At 44.7% G+C, this 19,408-nt stretch overlaps 1 protein-coding gene across 3 annotated transcripts in view; it reads right to left on the bottom strand.

Moving 5' to 3' along the window:
• Positions 1 to 19,408, bottom strand: part of ST8SIA5 (ST8 alpha-N-acetyl-neuraminide alpha-2,8-sialyltransferase 5) — a 67,464-nt gene that overhangs the window by 34,229 nt on the left and 13,827 nt on the right. Inside the window, exon 2 of one of the 3 annotated variants that reach the window (XM_024195320.1) lies at positions 8,016 to 8,123. The exons of the other annotated variants lie outside the window; for them this stretch is intronic. Coding sequence (XP_024051088.1) covers positions 8,016 to 8,123 — 108 coding nt within the window. The remainder of the gene's footprint in view (positions 1 to 8,015; positions 8,124 to 19,408) is intronic. 3 annotated transcript variants of the gene reach the window in all.

Raw genomic sequence — 19,408 nt, forward strand, 5'->3', positions numbered from 1 at the left:
GGGCTGTTCAATTGTGGTGTGTGATGGGGTGTGACTCACCACTGCGGCGCCTCCTGCTGGCTGCCCTGGGGATTCGCTGTGTATGTCAGTCCGCCCTCTACTGGTGATGTCTTGGCAACGTCACTTCTGCTCCTGGGACCCATGTCACTCCCAGGAACGCAGCATCCTCTTCATGACACAGCCCTCCAGCTGTGCCACACTCTATGTTCCCCCCTTCCAGGGAACAGTATCGCAGTCCCTCAGTCCAGCCGCTTCCTCAGTGGCAAGTGGGGATGAGGGGGACCTGGGCCTGCCCATTACTCCGGGTCCCAGCCCAAGGACCCTGTGGATGGCTGCCACTTGCTGCGTCCCCTCCGACTTATCTATAGATCTCCCTGGGCCACTTCTCCGCAGCCCCAGCACCCTCTTTGCCCTTGCCTCAGGGCCTCAGCCTGCAGATCCCTGCAGCCTGCCAGGAGCTGCCTTTAGCTCCCTGGGTTTCTGCCTGCAGCACCGCTATGTCCAGGGTGCTTGCTGCCCTCTGCCTGCAAGGCACCCAGTCCTCCTCCCTCCTCAAGCTCCAGGGAGTGACTGAAGCTGCTCTGCTCTGCAGCCCTTCTTATATGGGCCAGCCCAGCTCTGATTGGCTGCTCCTTGCAGCCCCTCTCCTATTGGCTGCCTTCTGGCGGCCTCCCAGGGGCTCTATTAACCCCTTATGAGCCAGTGTGGGGCAGACGCCCCACCACATGGTGTAGACGGTCAGGCTTGGGTTCTAGTCCGAGCACTGGGACACTCCCACCTTGCAGGGTTCAACTGGTCGTAGAACTGGTCGTTGATGTCAGAAGACGAGACGAGTGTTGGGGCATACACACTCACAAGTTTGACTGGGCCCTTAGATGTGAACAAGCATAGTACCAAAATTCTCTCTGATCCATTCGTAGGTGGCTCAATCATCCCCAGAAGTGAGTCCTTGATGGTAAATCCTACTCCATGCTCTCGCGTTTCTTCTGCACTTTTCCCCTGCCATAAAAATGTGTAGTCTTTTTCTCTGAGAGATCCACGTGATGTTAGCTATGTTTCTTGGAGGGATGAGATATCCACATTGAGTTTTTTCAGCTTGTCATTGATCAAGGCAGTTTTTACGTGCATCTTTGATCTGCTGAAGGTCCTCAGATAATCCAGTTGTCATGGTGCAAACATTCCAGCACCCTATCTTTAAGGATGTTTTCTTTCTTTTACTTGATTTGCCTGATGCGTTGGTTACAATCCACTTGTCATGTTATAAAACTCTAAGCTCCAAGCACCCATTGAAGCAGGCAAACTGTGGTGGGACAACACCCTATTGTCTGGGGGCTGCCCAGTTTTATGGCTGGCGATAGTTGTCCAGTGAGATACGATGATCTCTCCCTCCGTCGGAGGCAGCCCCTGGCACTCAACTCTACACCAATCGAATAAGAGCTTAGAACCAGTGACTGCTGCCTCCCGTGTTGTGTCGATGTTCGAGGCAAAGCTGGAGTACCTCTCCAGGGCGCAAGCCTGGGCAAATGATATGGAGGCCCTGAGTTGCTGATGCATCAGGACCCCACTCTTAGCGTCACCGGTAAAATCCATAGGAGAGGAAGAAAAAATATATCTGGTACCCAATCCGCTGCAGATACTAAAATGTTAGTACCTGAGCGCCTTTGGGGCTCCACTCTGGATTTTCTGTCTAAATTTACTCTCATAGCCTTACATTCTCCTGAATTCACCCACAAGGCACTGGGGCTTTTCTGTCAGGGGTTGCTCCCTTAGCCTTACACCCTCCTGGGCTACCCACAATCAGTGGGTTTGATGAGCCGCAGATAGTACCGTCTACTCTCACTACGGTAAGCAGGCAGAGCCTGACCTGACAGAGTAAGTAATAATAGCACTAATAAAAATTAAGAGCAGTGGCAACAGTAAGGGCTAGGGATGGGTGAACGTGTTTTGGAAAGAAGAGCACTGACAGACTATGACACTGGAAAGGATTTAGGGGTAATGGTAGATAGCCAACTTAACGATAGCTCCCAAGGTGATACTGTAGCTAAGGGTACGTCTATACTTACCTCCGGGTACAGCGGTAAGCAATCGATCTTCTGGGATCGATTTATCGCATCTTATCTAGACGCGATAAATCGATCCTGGAAGTGCTCGCCGTCGATGCTGGTACTCCTGCTCTGCGAGAGGAGTACGCGCAGTCGACGGGGGAGCCTGCCTGCCGCGTGTGGACCTGCGGTAAGTACCTTGTATTTCGAACTAAGGTACTTCGACTTCAACTACGTTATTCACGTAGCTGAAGTTGCGTATCTTAGTTCGAACTGGGGGGTTAGTGTGGACCAGCCCTAAGAGCTGAGCACTATCCTCAAGTGTATACACAGGGAAACAGGGACGCTGGAACAATTTTTATAGTGGGGGTGCTGAGAGCTACTGAACCAAACTGTAAACCCTGCATATAATGGATACCACTTCCAGCTGGGAGCGGGGGAGGCGGCAGCACCACCAGCACCCTTAGTTCCAGTACCTGTGCAGAGGAATATCAATTGGAGTAGGGAGATCATGTTACCTCTGTATATGGCTTTCGGAGACCATTACTGGAATACTGTATCCAGGTCTGGGGTCCACTCTTCAAAAAGGAAGTTGAAAAATTGGAAAGGGTTCAGAAAAGGGCTATAAGAATGAGTCAAGGATTGGAAGAGACATACTTTATAGCGTGGGACTTAAGAAGCTCAATCTATTTCATTTATCCAAGAGAAGGTTAAGAGGTGATTTCATCCTGATCTACATGTACGAAAACGGGGAAGAGATTTTTGATGGTAGATGGCTCTTTACATAGGCACCAACTTCCTCGGTTCCCAGGGGGTGCTCTAACCCCCCTTTGCCGCAGACCCCACCACCACTCCACCCCTTGCCCCAGATCTCACCCTGCCTCTTCCCACCCGCACTCCACCTCCACCCCTTCCCCTTCTCCCCCAGCGCCTCCTGCACGCCGCTGAACAGCTGATTGCGGTGGGCTCGAGTTGCTGGGAGGGAGGGGGAGGAGCTGATCCCCAAGGCCCGCCAGCAGGCGGGCTGTGCGGGAGGCGCTGATCCGCCGGGCTGCTAAGCACCCACTATTTTTTCCCCTATCGCTCAAAATAGAAATTACAGGCTTATTGCAGAAATTACTAGGTGAGGTTCTGTGGCCTGTGTTATACTGGAGGTCAGATTAGATGATGACAATGGTCCCTTCTGACCTTAAAAATCTATGAATCTCTGAACCCCCTGAACCTTCACTAGTTTTTAGAACCAAACCTTTTATGAGGTTCTGAAATGTTTGGCTAACTTAGTTTTCTTCCATTTCCACAAGCTTCTCCACTTTCAGATTAGAGACAGCATCAGAAGTGTCAAGATACCAATAGGAAGGCTGTTCCCATGAGATTTTTTGCCCAGTTTCCCACATTCTAGGGGTTCAGTCAAGCATCCAAAAATTTGGATGCTTCCCCACACTGGACCTGAATTCCCAAACTGTGGATGTTCGCTCATCACTAAGGGCTGGTCTTCACTACCCGCCCGGATCGGCGGTAGAAAATCGATCTCTCGGGGATCGATTTATCGCGTCTCGTCGGGACGCGATAATCGATCCCCGAATCGATGCGCGTACTCCACCAGCCCAGGTAGGAGTAAGCGCCGTCGACGGGGGAGCCGCGGCGGTCGATTTGCCGCCGTCCTCACAGCGGGGTAAGTCGGATCAGATACGTCGAATTCAGCTACGCTATTCACGTAGCTGAATTTGCGTATCTGAAATCGATCCCCCCCCATAGTGTAGACATAGCCTAAGAGCCTCTAGGTCTTAGCTCCTGCTCTGCACCACAGGCTGTGCACTGATGATGACCCTAGCTGTATGCATCCCCACCTGAGTGAATCTTAGGGCTTGCACACACTAGCGCTTACTTTGATATAACTTAAGTCGCTCAGCAGTGTGGAAAAGCTGCGCAACTGCCCTGAGCAACGTAAGTTACACCAACCGAAGCGCCGGTGCTCACGGCGCTATGTTAGTGGGAGACGCTCTCCTGCCGACAAAGTTACTGCTGCTCAGGGAAGCGGAGTTATTAAGACAACGGGAGAGCTCTCTCCCGCCAGCAGAGAGCACTGGCTGCACTACAGCGGCACAGTTACATCCGTACAGCTGTGCCACTGTAGCGATTCTAGGGTAGACTGGCTCTTAGGGATGTCATTGGTTCCTCTTGTTGGATTTCAGGGATGTCTCCATTCTGGAATCATGTGAGAAAGCCCCATGACATCTGCAGACAATTCACACATCTGCACAGTTAAGATTATGATGGTCATTCCAGGGGGTGCCCTCTTCACCACTACTAGCTCTTCCTGTCTGTGTCCTCCTGGCAACAGATCTCATCTCCTGTTCAGTAGAAATCTGATTTTCACCTTCTCTTCTCACATTTAATACATTGCTCATTTGGGATTTAGCACTATTTAGCTCAGCTGCTCAATATGCTTATCACAGACAATAGAGATGGTAATTGACCTCAGGTCTAGTCCTGCCATTGCAGAATCGTTCCTTACAGTATATTCTCCTGCATCTGCATGGTCGCTTCCAACCTATACTTACACCAATATTGCAACAGTGGTAGGAGTATCAGCAGGAACTAAGAAAAAGCAGTCCTTGAGGAAGCATCAAAAGGTCAGACTAGTAGCCCATTCTTTGTCTATTCATCCAGAGTAAACCCTCCCTGCAGAGGACACTATGTAACAGTACTGATAAGAATACCACAGCCTCCAAACTTTCAGGGTCATTTACGTGGTTATTGATTGCTCTGAGAGGGACTTCTGGTAATATCAACAGTAACATGGACTGTCATGTATTCTCTTCAGAAGGCATGCCCAGGACACAATGTGTCAACATCAGTACAGCTTTAGAAATAATGTCTTTGATCTAATTTTTGGAAATTGAGAGACTTCGGTCTCTCTTTGCTTTCTAGGGTGATGCATCAAGACCACATCAGCTCCTTTGTGACACGCAATGATGGGGGATGCTGCAGGGAAACCTATTTTAATTCCATCCTTTCAGAACTCTCTCATTTTGAATACACTGACGTTTGCTTCTTTTAATCAAGTTCATTCCCATCACTCTGCTTGAAATAAGCAGCAGATCTTGTTATCCATATGACCCCCCCCGGGGGGGGGGCCTATCAAAGCACATGACAAATCTTATAACATCAATCACTATGTTTGAACAACATTTTTTTCCCCCATTTCCCTTTTTAGCATCACAAGCAATACTTTGGGCTCTTCCTGGTTCTCTCTCATGAAGAATTTTGGCCCCTTCTCTATTAAGAGCTGAGTCCAGCAAGGTGAGGCACTGCCAAATTCACGGACTGTGAAATCTGATCTCCCCTGTGGAACATGGCTATTGCAGGGGATGGGGGCTCCTACCATGCGCTGGGCTCCAGCTGCTAGTCCTGGCCGGGCTGGGGAGGGACAGAACTTCCTCTTCCCCTGCAGGGGCTGCTCCCAGGTCAGGGTCAGACCCACCTCCGGGAACCTCCCCCGGCTACAGGAAGCTCCGGGGCTGCTGGCTGGGAGCCCAGCTCTGAAGGCAGTGCAGAAGTGACGACCCCCCCATACCCTGTGACCTTCAGTGCTGCATACACAGACACACATTATTTATATACATCATAGAGCTCTGCATTGGTCAGAGGTGTGTTAGTTTTATATAATTATAATATCTATTCAAATTGATATAAATATTTACATATACACTTTACAAGGAGGTGATACTCTCTGATAAACTAGACTATGCAATAAATCACATTTACTATGCACCTTTGACCACCTCATCTACCTTGTGCTCATTAGACACCTCCCCAGGGACTTATATATAGAATTAAAATCAACATGCCTCAGACCAATGTAATTTAGGCAGCAAGTTCCACATTTGGTAAAAAGAATCAATCATTTTTGTGGCTGGCAGTTTTTAATCAATATCAGCAGTGTATAGCTGCTCAGAGTTTTGGAGTGTTCGGATAAATGCCTGGGAAGTCTACTGAGCAGAGGGCAGAGGAGGTGGCCAAAAGGGCATGGTAAATGCCATTTATCACCTAGCTCGGCAATTCATCATATGGCATCACCTCCAGGTATTTCATACATATAGTTCTTATTTATGTATTTTCAATTTACAGTCATATATGATGTGGGCATATGGATCCTAATATATGTTTGGGAGAGGGATTTACCCGCAACACAAAATCCTAATCCCCCAACTCTACAAACATTCACACATGCATTTGGCACTGGACTTCAGTGGGGTTTGAAATCCAGATCTGAATTACACATTTACAGCCTGTTTGTATAACAGGCTGAATCTGAACTAAGACACTAACTTTTGGGGGAGTAAGCAGGTTGAAAATCAGATCCAAATTCTTAATCTCTTAATCCCTTATAACTACTTGGAACAACATAGTCAAGAGTTCTCGCTCTCCAACCCCATTATAAAGGATAGTCCAATTGCATCTATCAAGGGTGCTTAGGGGAGGGAAATCTCTACCTTTATTAATTCTCAGCAAGAAGATTTCTTTCTTTGTGTCTCATGCTGTTTTCTCATATGCCAAGTGCCCAGACTGAAGACTTTGTGTATGTGGACTGTAAATATATGCACAAAGAATATAAACAAAGATCAATACAACAAATGAAATTTAAAAATATGTAAACCAACCATTTTAGCCCATGGGCTAAAAATGCAGTTATGTTGGTTTTTTTCATAAGGCTCCCTTGTCTAGTTAAACAGAATGAGTGACTGGTAGCACTGATACGATATCACATTACATCTCAGGGATCCCTAACAGGAATTGCAGAGAGCTGCTTTAGTTGAGTGCGACTGTATGATTTTGACAGGACAGCCTTTGTACTTCCGTTGGCCTTTCAAATGCTGTCAGTTCCCTAGATGTAGTGGGGTATGGTTACTGAAATACTCTATGATGATATTTCACACAGAGAGTTTAATTTATCCAGACACTCTAGCGCTGTATTTATACCCAGGAATTCGATCTGGCTTGGCTTTTTTTTTTATTATTATATTTTTCGCTTAACTGTGTTTCCAAGAGCTACCCTTCTATATACTGTACCCGATGCTGCAAGATGGTCAGCACCCTCAATTCCCTTTGAAGTCAGTAGAGTTGAGGGCACCCCCACGTTGAGTAACCATTTGTGTAACCACCCCTGACAGGCCAACAGCATGATTTGACCTCAAGACTAATAGCACTAAATACATAAACAGCTATTGCTTGAGCTAAATAACTAAGTCCCCTAGCTAGGAACAGTAACAGATTCATTAATCTCTTTCATGGACCAGCCTCTGAGGTTGGGGGGAATAACACAGACCCACATTCTCATGAGGACAGTCTCAGTATTGGCCCCAGTCCTGCAACTGGATCTGTGCAGGTGAATCATTTTCCTCGTCAATGCGGCTCTGCATGGATACAAGGATTGGTCCATGTGAACCTGATAGCAGAGTTGGGGCCCAAATTGGTTAAATCACCTTATAATAGAAACTGTGTTTCATTTAACCACCAGCTATATATATATATATTGTGTTTAGCAATTGATTAATAAACAATGGGAGTAGATTAAGGCACCAGCGTTCCTTCCATACAAATTAAAACAACACCTCTATGGTAAATCTTTTGGGGATTTCAACTGGTTTCCTTTAAGAAAAAAAGAGTTTTCAAAATAGAGTAAATAAAGGGATTAGTAACATCTTGGCAGAATGATTTTTTTTCTATTAGGCACCCTAACAATTCTACTACAGGGAATAACAATTTATATATACAACTATATACATATCGAGGGCTAGGTTCACCAGTATGCCCTGGTTGCTTTGCATCACCAGGAACAGTGCAAAGCACCTGGAGTGGCCTGGTGAATCTGGCCCCTGTTATATATGCTGATACTCCCAGTTTGTACAAAGAGAGATCTACATCGATTGGAGTTCTCCCCTCCATAGTCATTCTCCTGTGTGTCTGTACCTGGTGCCTGTGTCACTGCCACTCTTCACTGCTCCATCATCCGTGAAATTAAAGGTCCCGGTCCAATTTGCCAATTCCTCTCCACTCTGCCAGCTAAACTGCAGCCCTCTAATAAGAAAATGAGGCAGTTGATATTTCATGTCATTCATTTGATTAATTCTTTCAGCATGTGTTCTGTTGTCCGTTTCTTGACACAGCAGATAGGAGACATTCACCAAAAAGGGAGGGGGGATTAAATTAAAAAATTAAAATATCAAGAGCCATGACTCATTGTTTTATTATTGTTAATAGTTATGGTTGGAGCTTTCACTTTGCTCAGCCTGATTTTGCTACATACAAAACAAAAACCTGTGGAATTAAAAGGCCAAATTGTCAAAGATAAGCACCTGGGATGTGCCTGCAAAATAAGTGTACATGGACCAAGTAGGTAATTTCATAGAGAGAGAGACAGGTGCATGTGACACCAGATGACTGCATGTGCAAAGAGCTTTGAAACCTGGCTCAGTTTGCAATTTGGACCCACAGGTTTAATAATGATGGAATTTAGATGTTGTCTCTGATTTGTGGGCCGTGTTGGAAAAAGGTTTGAGAATCCCTTTCCTGCCATTATTTATGACATCTGATTGCTTGCCTAAAGTCACATGGTATTGTTTCCATTCCCTGATTGGAGAACTGAAGTGTTATAAACAAATATGAACCATAGCTGCTGCTAGTGGTGCAAACACTCATCATGACATTAGGCAGTTTTCTTAAAGCCCCAGCTCTGGAACCAGGTACGTATGTGAGAATCTCAGCTTCCATTTTAAAAAAATGCTTCTGGCCCTCATGGTTCTGGAGCAAAGCTTGAGACCATGAGCCGAGAGCTCCCCAAAGGTTCAAAAGCCAGCAGCCCAAGAAAAAGAACCATGATTATTTTAAAAAAGAAACTTCTGATTTTTAAGCCAATCCTATGATTGGGGGGGGCCTCACGCATGATTTCTGAACACTTGGGGTGACAATACTGTTTTCCCAATGAAAGTTGTTTACCAGCATGGGCTGGCTGGATAGTGTAGAAGCTGAGCTGTGCTGTGGTGAGGGAACAGGTTGTCAGGTGATTTACCAGGAAATTAAAGGCATTTAGATGGAGGGATGAGGTGATCCATCTATGTCCTTGTACCAGTGTAATTGGCAGCTGTTATCTGCACAGGAAGTGAATTAGGAAGGAGGAACTACCTGAGACATGTAAATGAAGGGTTTTCTTCCTTCCAGAAGCAGAGAGGGAGGACAACTCCAGTTGTTCTCTGGCCTGCCATCAGGTATATGTTTTTCTAAAAGATTTGCCTAGGAATTATTCTGGGGAAGTTCTATGGTTTGTGTGATACAGGAGGTCAGACTAGATCAGGGGTCGGCAACCTTTCAGAAGTGGTGTGACGAGTCTTCATTTAGTCACACTAATTTAAGGTTTCGCGTGCCAGGAATACATTTTAACGTTTTTAGAAGGTCTCTTTCTATAAGTCTATAATATATAACTAAACTATTGTTGTATGTAAAGTAAATAAGGTTTTTAAAATGTTTAAGACGCTTCATTTAAAATTAAATTAAAATGCAGAGCCCCCCGGACTGGTGGCCAGGACCCGGGCAGTGTGAGTGCCACTGAAAATCAGCTCGCGTGCAGCCTTCGGCACACGTGCCATAGGTTGCCTACCCTTGGACTAGATGATCACAATGGTCCCTTCTGGCCTAGGAATCTATATGATAGCAATTTACTTGTTCCAGATGGGGAAAATCTGTGGGTGGGCACATACTTTCTATATTGTTATAGGTGTTTGAAGGCGCCAGTCAGATCTCTGGCATTAATTTCTGCTAACTACCTAGTGCACCAAAGTAGCAGTATTTCACAGAATGAATAGCACACCGCAAATAGCCAGTGCTCGTCTACCGCAAATACCCTTGCTTGCCAGCTAACAGGGGTGTTGTTAAGATGAACAGCCATCTTCCAAACATCTGTGTAAACAAAAGCCCATTTGTGCAAATAGCAAATAAGGAGGGAAACAAACATGGTCAAACCAAACGGCCAGATGGAGTTCAAACAAATGTTCACAAGCTGGTTTTTGCAGCATGTGGTTAGCTCCACCGTTGCCTCTCTTTGTCTGCAACAAAGTGTTTGCAACATGACCTACTAGCAGGTGTTGTTTCAGTGGTTCCTACTTGTGTTAGTGCAGGCTAGTATGGCAAACTAGCCTCCTCCCGCCTACCTTGATTATGAGCCTCTTGCAGGGCACAGCTGCATGGCCACAGACCACCTCCCAACCTATCTACTGTGTGTGCTAGCCCTCAGTGGAGCTTGGGCTGCTGGGAGTCATGTGACTATCATGTAGCTTTGGCTTTCCACACAGCTCTAGTTGGAAACTACTATACCAAGACAGTCTGATATAGTATTTAAAGGGTCTGTTGCCAGCATGGTACTAATTATTTCATATACTCATATTATACTATGGATAAATTTCAGTATCCATCATGCAGATATCATACTGCTCATTGCAATGATTATTATTAATTTGCTTGGCACTACAGTCCAAAGGCACCAGTCAAGATCCAGATCCCCAGTGTGCTAGACACCATACTTTTCCTAGACTAGTTGGCACTGCAGGTAATGGCAGTCACAGCCAAAATGTAAATACAAAATTCTTTATGAAATGATGTCATTCCCTCTGTAACAATAACTCTGTTTACATACATCTTGTAATAAAGACCAACAGCCTATAAGTAACTGAATGAATCCCATTGACTTTCCAAAGATAAACAGAAATATTTAGCCAGTGCAAAAGTGTATGCTGAATTATCATGAAGTGAGACCAGGTTGTAGAGCAAATTTAGAGTTTGCATTCATTTTGGATGGCGCTACTATAGTGGCCAGTTTAGAGAGTTGCATGGGAGGGGGAAACCACTATATAAAATGTGATCCATCCATTCTGCTCTCTCTCCACCAAAACACCCTGGCATCAAAAGTGGTCATTCTAATTCCTCCATGTAACCCATTAAAAGATAGAAGAGCCAATGAAAAAAAAAAGTTGCTTTCTTGGGCCCCGCTCCTGCAACAAGATCCATTAACGTATCCCTTTATTCCCAAGTGGAGAATCATGGAAGTCAATGGGAAATCTGTACGGGTGTAAGAGCCCACGACCAGATTCTGTTATGTGCTCAGGAGCCTGGACCATCTCCCATCTAGTGTCCATTCTGCAAACAGAACTATCTGCATTTGACTTCTGAGAAAGGCAATGCTGTAAAATGTCCTTTTTATCAATACGGTGGGAACACAGAGACAGAAAGCAGTCTTGACTGGCATAAATCAGAGTGGCTCCTTTACCTTCAAGGGCACTATGATGATTTCTGTTAGCAGAGGATCTGGCCCAATGTGCATATTTCTGTGTGGCATGTTAGGATAAAGCAGGCATGAGAAAGCTTTCACTCCTGCTGACTACTTTAGATTTTGTGTCTGTTGGAATAAATACTTGTTATTCTCTTCCAGGTTCCTCAGTCTAGCAGATTGGTGACTGCACTTTATAGCTTTAAATAGGTTTGATTTAAATTTAAACCAGTGTCAAATGTTTCTGATTGCACGTCCTCTAAAAATGAGTTTGAATTAATGAAGACAGTAGTGAATAATAAGATGGGGTGATAGTGAGAGAAATAGTCTCAGTGCTTTCAAAGAGCTGAGTTGAAATTTGGATTTAGGCTACATTTGGCAAGTTCAGACTCAGATAAACATTTGCAAACTGAAGTAGACGGTCACTCATCTAGATGTATAATTCGTATCAGTGTGTCCCTTATACATGACCCTTCCTATGGCATAGCTAAAATTCAGTCAGATGGATTTTAGATAATTGAAAAACACTTTAAAAATGTGAAGCAAAATTCTGCCCCCTGGTGCATCTCTATACAGCACATAACTTCTGGGAGAAAAGCAGAAGAAACGCTCAAATGCTCAGACGGGAGGATCTGTTCATAAAGGAAATGATAATTCCATGCTATAATACCTTCTTCTCAGGCCTCATTTGGAATACTCTGTGCAGCAATTGAAGCATCAAGTTTAAAGCACGGCATTCAAATTTTGGAAAAGACCCAAGAGGAGATCAGCAAGGGAACGGAAGGTATGTATGTCTTATGAGGAAAGGCTTCACATGCTTAGCTTGAAATGGCAGAGAAGAGATCGAATTAAGATAAAAACATACCTAAGGAATGCAACTAAGGGTCTGGTTATGAATCTGTTCTCTCTTCATGGTAAGGACAAGCCACAAGGTGGTGAGCTGAGTTTAAGGAGAGAAAAGGTGTCGAGTTAGATGTCAGGATCCCTCACTAAAGAGAGAGTGACACATGGAACCATTCAAGAATTTAACAACATATAGAGCTATACTACAACTCAAGAAGATACATTACAGCAATCCTAGGACTATTCGCAAGGAGGAATATGGGTATGCAGGATCGGGTCCATACCTTTGTAATGTATTTTCTGGAGTTCTATTATACCTCTATATTTCGTAATAGAACTGTTCTTAGGAGTAAGGCAACTTGCACAAACAATGAATTGCAAGGAAAACGAAGAGTGAGATTTTTCAAAAGCTATCTGCTTTGGCCTAACTCTGCTCCTATCGAAATCAGTGTGGGCTTTACCATTGACTTCAAAAAGAGCAGAGTGAGGCCAATGCTTCAGAATCTCAGCTTTTGTTTTTAAAAAGTTATTAAAAGTTGGGGATTGGTCCTGCTTTGAGCAGAGGGTTGGAGGAGATGACCTCCTGAGGTTCCTTCCAACCCTGATATTCTATGATTCTAAGTTCCTTGTGGTTGTGAAGAAAACCTTGAAAACATGAACTAAGGGTTTGTCTAGATGGAGAATTAGCACGCAGCAAACTGGGATGTAAATCTACAGTGCACTAGCTTACCATGCACTAATTGGTGGTGTGGACCGTGCTACCATGCACTAAAAGTTCCGTAGTGCACTTTGATCCACTGCTGTTTGAAATGGGAATAGATCAAAATGTACAACAGAACTTTTTGTGTGAGATAGCAAGGTCCACATCGCTTGTTAGCTCATGGTAAGCTATTGCACTGTAGATTTATACCCTGACTTGCTGCACACTAACTGTCCATATAGACAAGACCAAAGTGTAAATTGATGCAGTGCTTTCTGCCTGAATCTGCAGATAGCTTGAAACAATGGCTCTGAGACGTGTGAACCACCCCACCAACCTATCTCATTGGGGTATTAATTCGAAAGCCTAACAGCACCACTTAAAAAGTCAGCATTAACTATTTTGTTGCTTATCGTCTTAGTGGCCAGAATGGGGAAAAGGTAAGATAAGCCTCTGGAATTGAAAGTTGCAAGAAGGAAGAAATGCAATGGGGTGGGGGCGGAAGAAGGAGGAAAGAAACAAGAAGAAGAAAAGAAACAAGAAAAGAGGATGGGGAAGGAAGGGAAAGTGGAGGCAGAAATAGTGGCCTAATATGTAATTGGGACAAAGAATCAAATATTCAAAAACAGCCTCCCAAGATATGTCTGCACTTTTTTGTGGCTGCAAAGGATGGATTTATGATCATAAAATATCATCTCCCCCTTAAATTAGCATATTTTCCCACTGCTTGATGCTGAACATGACAATAAAAATCTCGAACAAATAACAATGATAATTAAGACCTTAAAAACAACAAGGAGTCCGGTGGCACCTTAAAGACTTACAGATTTATTTGGGCATAAGCTTTCGTGGGTAAAAAACCCCACTTCTTCAGATGCTGAAGAGCTTATGCCCAAATAAATCTGTTAGTCTTTAAGGTGCCACTGGACTCCTTGTTGTTTTTGTGGATATAGACTAACACGGCTACCCCCTGATAATTAAGACCTTAGTTCCCACATAAATGCCATATTTTCCCCTTGATCTTTGTGAAAAATCTCTCCTTGATATCAAAGGGAGTTTTACTGTGGATGGAAGGGAGTGCAGGATCCTAATTTAGAGGCCAACTCACAGGCAATAATTAACCATGGAGTTTGACCCTCTGGACAGACTGAATTTTACAGACTTGCACTAGAAAGTACTCACAAGTCAGTTCCCTTAAACAAAGAGGACTTGAAGTTTTCAGACCAGTAAATGTCAATAGCAACGTTTTGGCCTTAATCAGTAGCTACAAGGATTGAGCCAGTGTGTGGTTGAATGAACACTGAAGTAATGTGAAAATAATAGGAAACCAGAAAATTAACCAGGCTGCATAATTCTGGAGGGCCTGTCAAGGGTGGTGTCAGAAAGCAGCAGGGAGCCTAGCAAAAAGCCCCTTGCAAAAATCCAAACCAGAAACCACTGCAGCCTGAACTGGGGTTTTAGCAGCGGAGGAGGTCAAATCATGGATTTCTGAAATATTACATAAGCAAGACCAAGCAAGTGAATGAACTCAGATATGGAGTTTAGGATCCATATTATCACCTCATCAGATTACAGAGGTTCCATCTCAGGGCAGCTTTGAAGGTACACTAAGGATGCAAGATATCTGGTTAAAGTTCAGCTCAAACAAGAGAGAAGATTCTAAAGGACTTCGCTTGGTCCCTGATGGCCCCATTTCTGCCCTAAACAGAAGGATGGTCCTGATCATTCGGGCAGCTCCTGCAGAAGGATTGGCCCACTACTGATCACAGTCTAAATAATTACCTCTTTGTCACTGGAGTGTCATAGGGCAGATCAGGACAAACAAATGAAGAAGTGATTAACCGTCTGAAAGCTCAGCATTAATTTCCAAGGAGGTCTGAATAGCAATGAAGGCTCTATGCAAACTAGTCAGGGAGAGACTAGCAGATCCCATACACCTCTAATATCAACCAGTCCCAGGAAACCTCCTGCTGACTTGTTTCTTCTCAGGATGAGGGATATTTACAATGATTTGTCAGGCTGACAATTCTGTTATCTCCAGTTACCCTAGAGAGGGTGAATAAACTCAAAGGCAAGCATCAATGGACTGGACCCAATGTCATTTAATGCCTGTAAGCAAACCTGAAACCTGACTAAGTCTGCTGATCCTACATATGGACCGGTGAAGGGTAACACTGAAGTTAGAAGACAATCCTTTCCCACCACCCACCAGTAAGGGGCACTTTATCCCTGACAGGAGGAGAAATCAGTGTGTTTCACACTTCTCCCAATGTCTTCCTCTCTCTTCACTGTCTTTAATCTTTCTCTCTCTCCATTCTCTTACTCTCATTCCTTGCTTATCTTCTACATACTTATCTTCTGTCTCAGGTCCTTACTTGAGGCAGAATTATCTAGTAGTCAGACACTGGGAGTGAAAACCAGAGAGCTCTGTCTTTCTAACACCAGCTGTGCTACAGACTCACTTTGTAGCGTCAGGAAAGTCACTTAATCTCTCTGTACCTCAGTTTCCCCAAAGCTAAAATTGGAATCATAAAACCTACCCTGCCGGGAGGCGGGTTAAAGATTCATTAATTAACGTGCATAATGTGACGTTATACCCCATATTCATCATAGAAATATTGTTATGATATGAATATGGTGTAACTAATATGTTTTATGTAAGATGGGTCATGTGAGGTATCATTGAAAAGGCAATGATCTCCTGAATGTGTTTATCAAATTTGTATACATGTATCATTTCTGTATCTGACGTTAGGAATATGGACTTTGTAACAATTACAACTGTGTGTGCATGTGGGGGAATGCCCACCGACAATAGGCAATCAGCCTGAATGAGCCATTTAAGAAGGACAATAGAACTTTGGAGATACTAATCTCCCACCTTCCCGAGGAGCTTCCTGGGATGTTGCTTTGACACTGCAGGGTCATATAATGATGTCACCTGGTATGGAGCACTGCCTGCTGGACACTGCTGGTATTTTTCCACTGGAAACAAAGGGTTCCCGCCTTATGTAAATTCTATTTAAGGCTGGAGAGTAAGGCAAACAGGACTCTTCTCCATTGCCTCCCCATCCAAGAAGGAAGATTGCTAAAAACACCTGAAGGGAAAGGCTGGGGCTGAGTCCAGGCTGAGACAGGGGTCCAGTCTGTAAAGAGAAATAACTGGAACTCTAAGCTACAGAAACTCTGCAACCTGCCTAAAACAACATTTAGGGTGAGAAATTACATTTAGGGTGAGAAATTACTTACTTGCTTAGTTTGAATGTTTTGTTTTGTTTGCTCAGTAATCTGCTTTGTTCTGTTTGCTATCCCTTATAATCACTTCAAGTTTACCTTTTGCAGTTAATAAACTTATTTCTTGGTTATTTCAAAACCCAGTTTGTGCAATTCATATCTGGCGGGGGGGTCAAAAAGCTGTGCATCTCTCTTTCCACACTGAGGGAGAGGGTGAATTTTTATGAGTTTCCGGTGTGCAGATCTTTCTATACAGCTCAAGACAATATTATTTGGGGTTTATACCCCAAAGGAGATGATCACGTGAGTGCTGGGCAATCCCCGAGCTGATTCCTCCCACACAGAGCTGATCTCAGTGTCTCCATGTCCATTTGCAACTGGGTGTGTCCCTACCTGTGTGCGTGCGCTGGAGAAGGCTTGAGGGCCTGGCACAGTGGAACAGAGTGAGGAAACCCAGGCTGCTGCAAAGGGTGGGCTCAATGAGACCCCAGCACATCAGGTGACACCCCGGATGGGGGGGTCCAACCTGTCACACATAATATGCCCTTTGAAAGTGTAATATGTATTCCTGGCTCATTAACAGATTTCCCATGTGACCTTAGACAAGTCAGGTGGTCAGTCTCTCTGACCTCAGTCCCACATCTGTAAAATAAGAAGAATACCTGCCTAGTACACAGGGGTGCTGTAAGGATAAGCTCATTAATGACTGTGGGCTGCTTGAATACCGTGCAGATAAGGGCTAAAGAAAAAACTGTTGAAATAAATACGGGAGGAAGAATTGCTCAAAGGGGTGGACTGAAGAGGGAGAGAAAAGGAGTTTGCTAGATGAGGGGAATAGTATGGTAAAAAATACAAAACGGAAGTGGGGACAGGAGACAATGGAGACAACAACAGGGGAAGAGGGGTGGCAGGAGAGCAGAGATCAAAATTTGCCTTCCATATGGGGCAAGTTTGCTTTGGGTGATATCCCGTTTGCTTAATTTCGCATTGTGCTTAGATGCGAGGTGGGGACGGAGACCTCAGAGGGGCTTGAAAATATTTTAATTCCTAGAAGATGTGAAATAGAACGTCCATTTAACAACCACCGTCGGTATGTTGCCATCCTAGCAGCATGAGCAGTGTCTAGGCCAGGGGTTCACATGACAAAATTTTTGGTGGCCTCAGAGTGCCTTTTTCTTGCTGGTGGCCACGCTGACAATTTTTCCTAAAATACTTAATTCACTTTAGGAAAAACAAATAAATAGGCACATATCCATGTACAAATCATTGTAATTTATTTATGTAGGATTTTTTCAGACTCAGTAATAACAATAATGTACAGTGGTCTCTATTCTTTACTGGACCTAAACAGAATAGAAACAGAAATAGGATGCTTTGCGTGTTCTCGTCTTTTTGTTGTTGTTTCTTTTGCTTTTTTGGTTGCTTTTTTTTAAAAAAACGTGCTAGATAGTACGTCTGCTGCTGTGAAAAGAGATATTTATATGTTTGTTAATATCACTTTTCACAGCAGACTTACTCAGCTCTGGGACAAATTAAGCCCTCGATGGGGAGGTGGGCAGGGAGGCCGTGGGTCCCAGGGACGATGGCGTGGGTGGACCAGAGCCTGGAACAAGAGCCTGCTATCGCGTGGATGGAGCCCAAAGCCCCGTGGCTGAAGCCTGCCCCCCCACACCAGGGAAAGTGGGGAATTCACCAGCTGCCTGGACCTCCAGCATTTGTGTCCCCGGAGGAGGGTGGGGGCCCAACCCCCACTGGTGGCCCTGGAAGAGGGGCCACTGCTTCTCCCACCCCAATCACAGCCCAGGAGGCTGTGGCCATAAGAAAAGCCCCTGGTGGCTGCATGCAGCCACAGTGGCCACATCTGAGAAACGCTGGTCTAGGCAGGTCATCCACTGTGTGCAAAAACTCCCCCTACAGGAGGGTGAGATTCAGTATCTCTAAATTGCCTAGATGGTAAAATTATGTGACAAGTGAAAGGCACATTACAGGATTACTTTAATAGCTTCTTAGTATCCGGTCTTATGCTCGGAACCATCATTAAATCGACTCTCAAGGCTCAGCAGCGTAGAAAAATAATAAGACAGACAAGGGAGGGAGATTCAAGGATGCGCGTGTCTCTAACAATCCAGGGCCAGATGTTACATCCCTGGTGTAACTCCGTGGAGATTGCGGCTGTAACACCAGGGATGAATGTGGCCCCTTGGGTTCAGAATCTAGGGACAACATAATCCCACTTTACGCAACAGGAGGAACTATGTCAGATGACTCCATGTGTCACTGATGTCACTGACTGACCTGCTCCTATTGCTGTTGAAGTCATGGGCAAAACTCACATTTGCGTTCGGTGGGAGCCAATCTGGGCCTGACAGGCCTAGTTTAAAAGCTTCCTCGTCTCTCCATGAACGTGAGCCTAGCCCCGTTTTAGTTTGGATACGTGCACGTGGCTATGCCTCTCCTCCACACTAATACAGACCAACCATTCATTGAACTGATTGTAACACTGATTTGTAACTTTATGATAGGTGCAGGCAGTTGCAGGGTCCCAAACTGCTGCAGATGGAGGAAAGATTGGTCTGTGCATTATTTCCAACTCTGGTCCACCCGTCACAGAGAGAGATCAAGCCAGCCTGGGTGACTGCACCGGGGCCCCAAGCACGTTGCTTGTGCTCCAGGACAACCCTGAATAAGTGGATTTTTTAAAACCACATTTTAGCCATAAGATGGGAGAACAATTAGCCTCGGGTTGTGGTGATAAGCCATCTGATCCGCAGGAGATGGTGAGAAAAAGGATTTGAAAAGGGTTTGTGATCATGGGAGATAGCAGGTGTGCTGCATACTAAATGAAAGGACTAAGTCAAACAATTTCGGTCCCCAGGAAGTCAGTAAGCAGGCTTAGTAGGTGCAGGATAGGCCCCGTGTTTGTGGACTTGGTGTAAGACTGGTTCATTACACAATGGACCAAATGGAGTTACAGTAGGGATAAGCTTGGCCCGATAGATTAAAGCGGGAATTGATAGTCACAGAGCAGTGCTGGAGTCTGTTTTGAGTAGCACACAAGCAAGATTGAAGACACAAAGGTGGGAAGCCACTATATAACAGTGACTATAATCCCAAACAGGATTTAGTTTTATGTAGCACCTTTCATACATAGGGCTAAATTCTGCTCTCAGATGAGCATATGCGGCTTCCATTAATGTTGCATCCATAATCACTGCCCACGCATTGCCCTGATTTTGCATACACAATAGACTCAACAATAGTACAGTCTTG

Source organism: Terrapene carolina, unplaced genomic scaffold (assembly GCF_002925995.2).
Source record: "Terrapene carolina triunguis isolate 2854851 unplaced genomic scaffold, T_m_triunguis-2.0 Scaffold69, whole genome shotgun sequence".
NCBI lineage: Eukaryota > Metazoa > Chordata > Testudines > Emydidae > Terrapene > Terrapene triunguis.